This window comes from Penaeus chinensis, chromosome 3 (genome assembly GCF_019202785.1).
Source record: "Penaeus chinensis breed Huanghai No. 1 chromosome 3, ASM1920278v2, whole genome shotgun sequence".
Taxonomy (NCBI): Eukaryota; Metazoa; Arthropoda; class Malacostraca; order Decapoda; family Penaeidae; genus Penaeus; species Penaeus chinensis.
Genome location: NC_061821.1, coordinates 6,873,104 through 6,885,603, shown reverse-complemented (window position 1 = coordinate 6,885,603; position 12,500 = coordinate 6,873,104). Strand labels below are relative to the sequence as shown.

General features: G+C 46.2%; 1 protein-coding gene across 1 annotated transcript in view; it reads right to left on the bottom strand.

The window, feature by feature from the left end:
• The window catches only part of LOC125042268 (probable G-protein coupled receptor B0563.6), a 32,895-nt gene extending 21,837 nt beyond the window's left edge, over positions 1–11,058 (bottom strand). Inside the window, exon 1 of the mRNA XM_047637822.1 lies at positions 10,414–11,058. Within this exon, the coding sequence (XP_047493778.1) occupies positions 10,414–10,514 (101 nt within the window). The 5' untranslated portion in view covers positions 10,515–11,058. The remainder of the gene's footprint in view (positions 1–10,413) is intronic.
• Positions 11,059–12,500: the final 1,442 nt, after the last annotated feature.

The window sequence follows — 12,500 nt, the reverse complement described above, 5'->3', positions numbered from 1 at the left end:
GTCGCCTTAGGAATAAGAAAGGAAGGTGAGAAAGGAGAAAGGAAAGGGTATAAGTAGGGGGGAGAGGGAGAAAGGGAGGGGGAATGAGCTTTAGGAGGAAAGGGATATAGGGAGGAAAAGGGAATTAAAGAGAAAAGGGGGATGAGAAGGGGGAAAGGGAGAGAAGACGGAGGGGACTTAAAGAGGGAAGAGGGGAGAAGGGAAGGGAGGAAGAAGAGAGAGAGGGAAAGGGAGGGAAGAGGGGGGGGTAAAAGGAAAGGGAGGGAGAAGAGAGAGAGGGAAAGGGAGGGAAGAGGGGGGAGAAAAAGGGAAAGGGAGGGAGAAGAGAGAGAGGGAAAGGGAGGGAAGAGGAGGAGGGGGGTAAAGGAAAAGGGAAGGAGAAGAGAGAGAGGGTTCAGAAGGAGGAAGAGAAGGGAGAAAGGGAACGAAAGAGATGAGGAAAAATGGCGAAGTGAGAGGAAACAGATACAAGACTTAAAGTGAGAGTGGAGGAGTGAATTTAAGGAAGATTTGGGATTGAGAGGGGGAAAGAAGAGGCTCAAAGAGAAAAGGATTATGGAGGCAAGAGATTTGTGGACGCTGGTTTCGACCAAACTTTAGGAAAGAGGATTTAGGAAGTTGTTATTTTCTAAATGTTTTAGAAAACGGCAGATATTATCATGGATTAACTTTATGAATGTATGGGAAGATACATTTATAAGTTCGTTGGTATATTTATTTGTTTACGTGTTGATTACATTGAAAATTAATATTTTGTATTATTATTGTTGTTATGTTGTCATAATGATTATTTATCTTATTTTTTTCTCTCCTTGTGTTCTTTTTCTCGCGATGTCTGCTAGATTTTGATACAAAACGGAAAGAAACAAGAGGATTTCACTTTTTCTTCTTCTTCTCTGTCTCCATCTCCTCATTCGTATTCTCATTTATCCCCAAATAATGATACCGATGATGGATGATAATAATAATATTATTCATTCGATTTTTTTTATTGCTGCTTTTATCATAATCATGACTATTATTATGATCATTATCAGCACCATAATCATTATCACCATTATCATTTTCAGTACAATTGCTATTTTAATTTGCATCACAATTATCAATCTATATCCTAATAATCTTCCCATATCCCTTTCTCTTCCTTTTCCCTTTTCTTATCTTCATTTTCTACTTTCTTCTCTTCCTTCCCCCCCCCCCTCATTCTATACTTCTTCTTTCTTCTTCCTCGTCTTGCTCTTCTTTCTCATTTTCTTCGTCTTCCTCCTCTTTTATCTTCTCGTGTGTTTCGTCTCCCTCCTCCATCACTTCTTCCTCATCCTCTCCTTCTTTGTCTTCTTTCTCTTCTTCCCCATCGTTTTTTTTAGTCCTTGTGCTCTTCATCGACCTCCCTTTCTTTATTTACCTTGTTACCTTCATTTTTTCCCTTATATTTCTCCTCTTTGCTCATTCTCCCCCTCTTCCTCCTTTGTTTCGTCTCCTTCTTTTTCTCAATCTCTTTCGTCTTCCTTCTCTCGCTCCCCTTCCCCTTCTTCCTCATCTTCTTGTATTTCTCCCTCTTCAATTCTTCTGTCTTTTCCTCCTCTTCTCCCTCCTCCTCCTTTACTCCCTCTTCCTTCTTCTTCCCCTTCCCCTCTCCCACCCAATATTCATTATCATTCACCTTTTTCTCTTATTTCCCCGTTTCCTCTAGATCACCGCCTACATTTCGGCCACGCCTACTTTTTTTAAACTCCGCCCACCGACGTTTCTTACTGGGAATAGAAAGAGAGAGGGAAAGAGACAGAGGGAATGAAGCAAAGAGAGAAAACGAGTAAGGAAAATGCGAAGAGGGAGAAAATAAAAATACTAAAAAGGATAGTAACAGATGAACAGATAAACTAAATATTGATTGTAAATATTGATTGCATTATCAATTAATTAGACAAATATTTTAGTGATAAGAACATTTGTCTCGCCACCAAGTAGATTAAATTAATAAATATAGTGATAAAACTAAAGATAAAACGTCAAAAAAAAAAACCCGAAAAAAAAAAAAAAAAAAAATGTCGATAATACGATGTGTACAGCCGGCCACGCTGTAAAAGCTTAGACATTAGCCAGGTCTGTGCTTCTGCTGCACACGACCGAGTGATCATAGGGGGAGACTTCAATGCACACCACCCCATCCTGGCTCCCTGCCGGGCACCGGATGCGGCCGGCTATCACATAGCCGACGTGCTAGAGACATTCCCTGAGATCGCTCTCCTCAACACCCAAGAGCCAACGCATGTCAGAGGAGGGGTCCTAGACCTCACCCTGGCCACTGCGACTCTGGTGGGGAAGATTGGCTGGTGTGTCGATGAGACCGTCACAAGTGACCATTACGGCACTATAACTACCCTCATGGATGCTGGCCCAGCCGAAATCCTAAGACCAAATCCAAGATGGAAAACAGACAAGGCCAACTGGCAGGCGTTTCAAAACGCCTTGGCCCTCTGTCTGAGATGCAACAATCCCCCACAAAGCGAAAATGTGGAAGTGCTCGAAGCCAGCCTGCTAAACGCCATTAATGAAGCAGCCTCACAGACCATACCCAAAACTCGGCCTGGGTCCAGAAGTCACAAAGACGCCTGGTACTTCAATGACGAGATCAGGGAGGTCAACCACAGGGTGAACATGTGCCGAAAACTATTCCGAAGGCAAAGAACCCCTGACAACCTATCCCTCCTAAGGGAAGCTGTCACGGATGCCAAGGAAACTGCCAACAGAGTCAGGCAGGTAAAGTGGCTGGAATGGTGTGAGTCCTTCGACCACCAAACCACCCTTTCAGAGCTGTGGCAACGGGTCAAGCGAGCTACCAGCCGCTCAGCCCCGAGGTGCACCCATCACGACCCCCAAGCAGAGGCTAACAGACTGGCGCACGAGTTCTCTGCGAGAACGAGCAGCAACAGTCTGCCAGCCGAGCTGAGGGCAAGACAAGAGCGTCTACAGCCAGACAGACACGCTCAGATCAGAGAAAGGGCAGCCGAACCCGATAACTCAGACGTTATCTTTTCTCTGAGGGAACTAAGGAAAGCCTATAAAACCAGTTCCAACACAGCCCCGGGCTCTGATGGGATCTCGTACCCCATTATCTCCCACCTAGGACTAGCAGGTGAGCGTGCACTCTTGCAACTCATCAACAAGTCCTGGGAAACTTCCACTCTACCCCAGAGTTGGAAGAGGGCTACCATAGTTCCCGTCCCAAAACCAAAGGAGCCGGGGAAGTACCCGCCCCATCTCTCTGCTCAGCTGCCTGGCCAAGACGGCTGAGAGGATGGTACTAAACCGGCTTCAATGGAAAACGGGACCCCCGCACGAACACCTTCACGGGTTCACAAGGGGCATGGGCACAGCACACAGCTTAGCCACGCTCTTAAGCACAATCAGCAAGGGCCCAGCTGTGGTGGTATTCCTTGACCTGGAGAAGGCTTTTGAACTGGCAAGTCCGCTTGCCATTCAGGAAAGCCTGATCCAGAAGGGAATCAGAGGAAAGCTCTTGGCTTGGATAGGTGACTACTTCAGGAACAGGACTGCCAATGTCAAATTCCAGGGTCACCTATCGCAGCACATGCCGCTCGAAAATGGAACGCCACAGGGTGGGGTTCTCAGTCCAGCCCTATTCAACACTTTAATGTCCTGTATCCTCAACATAAACCTCCCAGTGGGGTGCCAGATCATCTCGTATGCAGACGATCTCGCTATCACCTCCACTGGACCACGCAGCCAGAATAAAGCCCAGCGTTGTCTGGACCTCGTGTCAGAGGAGTGTTGTAGGACGGGACTAAAGATCTCTGCTGCCAAATCCAAAGCCATGGCTTTAAGACAGAGAGTTCGAGGCACAAGACTGAAAATCCAGGGAGTGGAATTAGAATGGGTCAAGGACTACCTATACCTTGGGGTAAGGATAGACCGGACCCTCTCCTTCCATAAGGAGGTCCAGTACCTGGTTGACCGAACCAAAGCAAGACTGTCTGTCATGAGAGCAATGACTGGGAGACGCATAGGGGCCAGACACAAAGTACTAAGATCATTCTATGTACATGCTGTCCGGCCCATTGTGGACTATGCCTCAGTCGCTCTAATTGCTGCAAAGAAAAAGCACACAGACAAATTAGAAACAGTCCAAAATGAAGCTGCCAGGATCATTCTGGGTGCCCCGAGGTGGACGAAGGTCCTCAACCTCCTGATGGAGGCAAACCTTCTCCCCCTGGACTCACGAATCGATCTAACGGCAACACAATTTCTGTCAAAGGTCATCCAGGCTCCCAGGAACACAAGCCTAAGACAAAAATTAGTCAGATGCCTCGAACAAGACAACGAGCTCGTTGCAAACAACTCCTGGCTGTCTCATACAGCCAGGGTGTTGATACGCCATCAGCTCAAAGAACAGCTTCTTGCTAAGGGCATGGACTCCCCCCACCCCGACTTTGCCGAAGCCCCGCCGTGGGCACTGAGCCTGATAGAGTTCAACATAATGAACCTGTCAACGAAAAAGAGCCTATACCCCATGCCTAGCCTAAAGGCAGAAGCCCACAGGGTCATTGCAGCCATCACTCCTCCGGATAGTAGAACATACTACACGGATGGATCGGTCGATCCCTTGAGCCACACTGCAGGCGCCGGCTTTGCAGCTAGGGATGCCACGCGATCCATGAGGGTAACAGACAACGCCTCCTCGCTACAGGCAGAGGCAGTTGCAATCATGGGAGCCCTAGGCCACGCGTCCCTAAGGGAAGGACACGTGGTCATACACACAGACTCCAGGGCAGCCATTGACTGTCTTCAGCACAGCTCACCCACAGACAACATCTACCTACTGACCACGATTCTCACAATGGCACAGAGAATTCTTGCTCAGGGTAGAAGAATTATCATCAATTGGGTCCCAAGCCACATCGGCATCAGAGGGAACGAGCTTGCTGACAGACTAGCTGCCGCTGGCAGGGGTATGCCCCCAAATCCCATGACGATAAAACCGAGCCGAAAATTACTTATGGAGAAGTGTGCCTTGGTCGGTCGTACCTTCCTACGGCAGCTCCACAGAGAGGAAACGAGAACCTCCCCCTCGGCCAGCTGGTACTCAGACGCCACAGGCTCTGAACCACTGGCACTCTCTGAAGTAAGCAACAGAGGTACCGAAGTCATTCTTCACAGAATGCGCCTAGGTTACCACTGTGCATGGCAGATTATCCCAACAATCGAACGCGATGAATGGTGCTGCAAGCACTGCGGCGAGCCGAACGCCACACTAGTCCACTACCTAGAAAATTGTAACCATACACAATTCCTGAGACATGGACCGCCCACAACAGCCGCCGTGCTGGTAAAGAGGCTATGCGAAATGCTTACACCATGGCGGCAGGAGCGCTTGCTGGCAATCCCGCCGCCACGGTAAGCACCGAGTGTCAGACAACTCAATGAGACAGCCGTAAAAAAAGCTGACACAGGCCGGGCCATATCTAGAAGGCCCGGGCGAAGCTAGAACTTCGCAAACCAAACCCCCCCCCCCCCCCCCTCACTGCTATTTTTTTTTTTTTTTTTTTTTTTTTTTGGAGTAGACGATCACTCTGGGAAAACTGGAGTCCATGCTATTTATCAAGTCTATGTCCGTTATTCCCCACCTCCCTACACTATTACTTCCCCAGAATCCCCCTCGCTGTCACCCCCTACTGGCGTCACCCCCCCCCCCCACCTCCTTCCATCTCTCTCCCCTCTTCCCTACCTTTCGCCTCATCTTCTACTTCTCCTCCTCCTCTCTTCTTCATCCTTCTTTCCACCCCATCTCCTACTTCCCTCCCTCTCCTCTTCCTCCATCTCTCCACCGTCTTCTTCTTCCATCATCTTCTTCCAACCCCCCCTCCCCGCCTTCCCCCCTTCTTCCATCCCATTTATGATTTCATCACAGCACTCTCCCCACTTCCCCATCTTGCTTCTATCCCTTACCATCCCAAACCCCTGTCTTAACCTATCTTAGCCTCTATCCTATGCCCTCCCACCTATCTTCCCCTCTGCAACCTATCCCTTTCTGCCCTAACCTTCCCATCCCAACCATCTACTGATCCCTCTATCCCCCATCTTACCCCATCCCCCACACCCTACCCCATCTCTCCCCCATCCTACCCCATCCCCCCATCCTACCTCATCTCCCCCCCATCCTACCCCATCCCCCCCCCATCCTCCCCCTCGAGATATGAAAAACGATGCCCGCGAGTCCATCCCTCCGCCATCTTGGATTTGGCCGAAATGACGTCTTCGGGGACTGGGCGATACATCAAAGAATATCTTTTCTTCGCACACTTTCTGACGCCTTTGTTCTCTCTCTCTCTCTCCCTTTCTCTTTATCTTTTTTCTCTCTTCTCTCTCTCTCTCTTCTCTCTGTCTCTGTCTCTCTCTCTCTCTCCTATCATTCACTCTTCTCTCACTCTCTCTCTTATCATTCACTCTTCTCTCTCTCTCTCTCTCTCTCTCTCTCTCTCTCTCTCTCTCTCTCTCTCTCTCTCTCTCTCTCTCTCTCTCTCTCTCTCTCTCTCTCTCTCTCTCTCTCTCTCTCTCTCTCTCTCTCTCTCTCTCTCTCTCTCTCTCTCTCGCTCTCGCTCTCTCTCTCTCCTTCCTATCATTCACTCCTCTCTCTCTCTCTCTCTCCTATCATTCACTTATCTCTCTCTCTCTCTCTCTCTCTCTCTCTTTCTCTCTCTCTCTCTCTCTCTCTCTCTCTCTCTCTCTCTCTCTCTCTCTCTCTCTCTCTCTCTCTCTCTCTCTCTCTCTCTTTCTCTCTTTCTCTCTCTCTCGCTCTCTCTCTCTCCTTCCTATCATTCACTCCTCTCTCTCTCTCTCTCTCTCCTATCATTCACTCATCTCTCTCTCTCTCTCTCTCTCTCTCTCTCTCTCTCTCTCTCTCTCTCTCTCTCTCTCTCTCTCTCTCTCTCTCTCTCTCTCTCCTCTCATCTCTCTCTCTCTCTCTCTCTCTCTCTCTCTCTCTCTCTCTCTCTCTCTCTCTCTCTCTCTCTCTCTCTCTCTCTCTCTCTCTCTCTCTCTTTCTCTCTCTCTCTCTCTCTCTCTCTCTCTCTCTCTCTCTCTCTCTCTCTCTCTCTCTCTCTCTCTCTCTCTCTCTCTTCTCTCTCTCTCTCTCTCTCTCTCTCTCTCTCTCTCTCTCTCTCTCTCTCTCTCTCTCTCTCTCTCTCTCTCTCTCTCTCTCTCTCTCTCTCCTATCATTCACTTTTCTCTCTCTCTCAGTCACTTACTCACACCCTACACTCTTTCTCTATTTCTCTCTTTCTTCCTCCACCAAACCCATCCCACTAAGCAGGTCCTAATCCCTCTCTAGAGAAGAGTAACTAGCTCCATTATTTAGCCAGTGACTTCCTGCTCCTTTCTCGTTCGTGTCTCGCGCATTCATCTCCTTCGTTTTTTTTTTTTTTTTGCTCTTCGTAAATTCTTTCTTTTATTTCCACATCTGGGTTTGTTTGTATTTGTCTTTCTTTCTCTGTCTCATTCTCCTTGTTTTGTTTTTTTTTTCTTATTTACTCATCCGTGTTTTTAAGAAATTTCTTTCTCTTTTTTTTCTAAATCCAGGTTTTTCTTAGTCATTTCTTTCTCCTTTTTTCTACATCCAGGCTTTTCTTAGTATTACTTCTTTTCTATTTTTTTTTTCTACAACCAGGTTTTTCTTAGTTATTTCTTTCTCTTATTTCCGCATCCGTGTTTTGTTTTTCCTTAGTAGCTTCTTAATATGGCTGATCCTTCCAGACACTACGTTTCGTTCATGGTCGTTTGTGTTTGTCGTTCTGCATTCGTTTTATTGTTCAGGGTTACGAGCTTTGTTTATTATTACCAGATTTATTTGTTATATCAAGTTTTACTTATCATTTATTATTACGTTTTATTTATTATCTTATATTACAAGTTTTATTTATTATCTTATATTACAAGTTTTATTTATTATCTTATATTACAAGTTTTATTTATTATATATTATTGCAATTTTATTTATCAATTATTATTACAAGCTTTACTTATTATTTATTATTTCACATTTTACTTATCATTCATTATTACAAATTTCTTTCATTACTTATCAAGTTTTATCATCTCTAAACGTGAGAGACGCTCAAACCACGTGGTCGGTGAGCACATGGGTATGCTAAGAACGCCCGCTCCTGCCAGGCTGTGCCCAGAGACCCCTTGGGAGGAGAACAACTGGCTTCCATAAACACAGTAGGGAAGCAGGGCAGTGCCACCTGACCTCGGCCAAACTTGACCTCGAGTCGTGTCTTATTAACGCTCCCTGCCTGCCTGATGATACCCAGTGCTGCTCGTTTGGCCAACTTGTGTTTCTAACTTGGTTTTTTGTTGTTGTTGTTTTTTGGTTCCCTCTTTATCTGTCGTTTTTTTTCTCTTACTCTTTTTTTTTCTGTGTTTGCGCTTCCTTGAGCTATCCTTACTCTACGTTTGTTTGTTTGTTTAATTGTCTGTCTCTGTGTTTGTCTCTTTCTCTCTCTTTCTCTCTTTCTCTTTCCCTTTCTCTCTCTCTCTCTCTCTCTATATATATATATATATATCTATCTCTATCTCTATCTCTATCTCTATCTCTATCTCTATCTCTATCTCTATCTCTCTCTCTCTCTCTCTCTCTCTCTCTCTCTCTCTCTCTCTCTCTCTCTCTCTCTCTCTCTCTCTCTCTCTCTCTCTCTATCTCTATCTCTATCTCTATCTCTATCTCTATCTCTCTATCTCTCTATCTCTCTATCTCTCTATCTCTATCTCTCTCTCTCTCTCTCTCTCTCTCTCTCTCTCTCTCTCTCTCTCTCTCTCTCTCTCTCTCTCTCTCTCTCTCTCTCTCTCTTCTCGCGTGTGCTCTCCCCTTTACGTTTCTTTTTTATATCTCGCTTTATTTGAATTATCATGATTGTGTATTTTTCCATTATCTATAAATTCGTACATATAACAAAACTCCAAAGCAAAAAAGCCCGAAAGGTTGTGTATTCTACAAATTCAAAATTAACAGACGACACGAGCACCTTGAAAAGCGACAGTACATAAGCACTAGAAGCGATACACACACACACACACACACACTCACACACACACACACACACACACACACACACACAAACACACACACACACACACAAACACACACACACACACACACACACACACACACACACACACACACACACACACACACACACAAACACACACACACACAAACACACACACACACACACACACACTCACACACACACACACACACACACACACACACACACACACACACACACACACACACAAACACACACACACACACACACACACACACACACACACACACATATATATATATATATATATACATATATATATATATATATATATATGAAAGGTGGAATAATGCAATACCGCATTGATATAGATGTATAGCAATCCTCCCTGACCTGGCCTCGAACCGAGGTCACTCCGGGTATGAGACCAGAGGGCCAGAGAGACTCCGGTCTCAAACCCGGAGTTACTTAGGTTCGAGGCCAGGTCAGGGAGGATTGTTATATATACATATATATATATATATATATATATATATATATATAATATGTGATAGCATTACAATCACTGATTTCGAAGCAATACCTCCCCCACTTGCTAAAGGAAGGTGACAAGGACAAAGTAACGAAGTAAATTAGGTGGGACAACATTACAACATACCCAGGCCATCACCAAATGTGCCCGTTGTTATTATATGGGTCTGAGTATTACCAAATGAGCTCAGCTTTACCACATAAACTCGACATTACCCAGCAGGTCCAATATTACCACTTAAGCCTAGCATAACCACATGAACCAAGCATTACGGATTCGTTCAGCATTGCCACATAAGCCCCACTATCACATGAGCCCAACATCATCACATAAACCCATCATTGCAACGTAAGCTAAAAATATCACCACATATGCCTAGCATTACCACATGAGCTCATCACCACATAAGTCCAGTGTTACCACATGAGCTCGACATCACCAAGTCCAGCATCACCACATAAGCCTAGAACTACCACATGAGTTCAACATCATCACATAAGCTCAACATTACCACATACGCCCCACATTACCACATGAGCTCATTACCACATAAGTCCAGCATTACCACATGAGCTCATCACCACATAAGCTCAACATTACCACATGAGCCCACTATCACATTAAGCCCAGCATTACCACATGAGCACAACATCACCACATACGCTCAACATTACCACATGAGCACAACATCACCACATACGCTCAACATTACCACATGAGCCCATCATAACCACATACACTCTACATCACCACACGAGCCCCGCATTACCCCATGACTCCACCAGCCGTCAGAGACAAACAGCACAACACCAATACCTGAGCATGTTGCCGGCGATGTAGTTAGCGGAGATGTAGTCAAGAGGACCCTGGTATAGAGGAGGAGGTCCTGGGACGCACATACAGTCACAGGATGGCATTCTTACGGAGTTTGTTTGCTCGCATCTCCTTCCTCCTTCCCTTCGTACTCGGGTCTGGGTGAGCTCGGTTTCCCTTTGGTGTCAACTCATTCTTCGTTTTGTTTCGGGATTCTTTTTTCTTTTTTTTTCTCTGTAAGTTAAAGCCAGTTCCGAAAGCCTTTTAAGTTCAAACTTCAGTTAACTACCCTTTTTCGTTCATTTCTTCTTCATCGTCATTGATGTTTATTTTTTTTATTATTTAACGGGTCAGACCAATCGAAGGGACTCGGTCACAGACCATATTTTCATCTGTCATTTATTCCACGTCAAAAAAAAAAAAAAATCGACGGAGTGAGAACAGAGAGGGAGGGATATATATATCTGACGTCATTCGAATCTAATAATCCATTCTGAAACGCTTTCGGACCGATAAATGCTTGTTGTTTTTTAAGATTTGGGAATCAATGAGAGTGACGTCGGAGAGGGCCAAGATCGAGTTTTTCCACGGGAGGAGGTGCCACTGACATTCCCTCCCTCACGCTGGCCCGAGCTGTACTGGCACACACCCGCCTGTTGCTCGCTGAGTCTCGTGCATCTCTCTCTCTCTCTCTCTCTCTCTCTCTCTCTCTCTCTCTCTCTCTCTCTCTCTCTCTCTCTCTCTCTCTCTCTCTCTCTCTCTCTCTCTCTCTCTCTCTCTCTCTCTCTCTCTCTCTCTCTCGTCTCTTCTCTTCTCTTCTCTCACACTCTCTTTCTCGTTCTTTTCTGTCTATTTCTTTCTTCTCTCTCTATCTCTCCTTCTCTCTTCTCTTTCTCTTTCTCTCTTTCTCTCTCTCTTCTGTCGCCCTCCTTTTCTCTTTCTATTCTTTCTCCTCTCTCTATCTCTCTCTAACTTGCGTACATCTCTCTCTCTCTCTCTCTCTCTCTCTCTCTCTCTCTCTCTCTCTCTCTCTCTCTCTCTCTCTCTCTCTCTCTCTCTCTCTCTATCTATCTATCTATCTGTCTATTTCTGTATCTCTATTTCTCTCTCTCTCTCTCTCTCTCTCTCTCTCTCTCTCTCTCTCTCTCTCTCTCTCTCTCTCTCTCTCTCTCTCTCTCTCTCTCTCTCTCTCTTTCTCTCTCTCTCTCCAGTTCTTAGTAAGAAACCGCCCTTCTCTTTACCTCCCCCCTCTGCCCCCTCTCATCCACGCAATTCCCTTCTCTCTTTAACCATTTGGACGCCCCCCCCACCCTCTCTCTCCACCACCCTCAGCCTTTCCTCTCCCTTCTTTCCTCTCCCTATCATTCTCCTCCCCCTCCCCTTCTCCTCTCCCCTTCCCTTCTCCTCCCCTCTCCTCCCCTCTCCTTCTTCCCCATCCCCTTCTACTCCCCCTCTCCTTCTCCTTCCCTTCTCCTCCCCCTCCCCCTCCCCCTCTCCTAACCCCCCCCCCGCTCCCCCATCACCATCAACCTTCCCTCCCTCTCCCCTCTCCCCCTCCCTTAGTCCTCAAAACCATTATGGCTCCAACGAAACCCCAGGCGTCACTGACTCCTGGGTTCGTTCTCCCTCTCTCTCCCCCTCTCTCTCTCTCTCTCTCTCTCTCTCTCTCTCTCTCTCTCTCTCTCTCTCTCTCTCTCTCTCTCTCTCTCTCTCTCTCTCTCTCTCTCTCTCTCTCTCTCTTGGTCTCTCGGTTTGTGTTTATATCTGTGTATGTTTGTGTTTGTGTGTGTGTGTGTTGCATATATACAGCACATTTGAGGGAGAGAGCAAGAGAGAGAGAGAGAGAGAGAGAGAGAGAGAGAGAGAGAGAGAGAGAGAGAGAGAGAGAGAGAGAGAGAGAGAGAGAGAGAGAGAGAGAGAGAAGGGGAGAGGGAGAGACGGCTGGGTGGGGTTGGATAAGGGGGCGGGAAGACAGACAGATAACCTGACAAAAAGACTGATAGAATAAATAACAAACAAAACAAAACAAAATCGTCATATCAAGACAGGTACTCCAGTATCCTATAGAACGAATCATAGACGCTAATTAT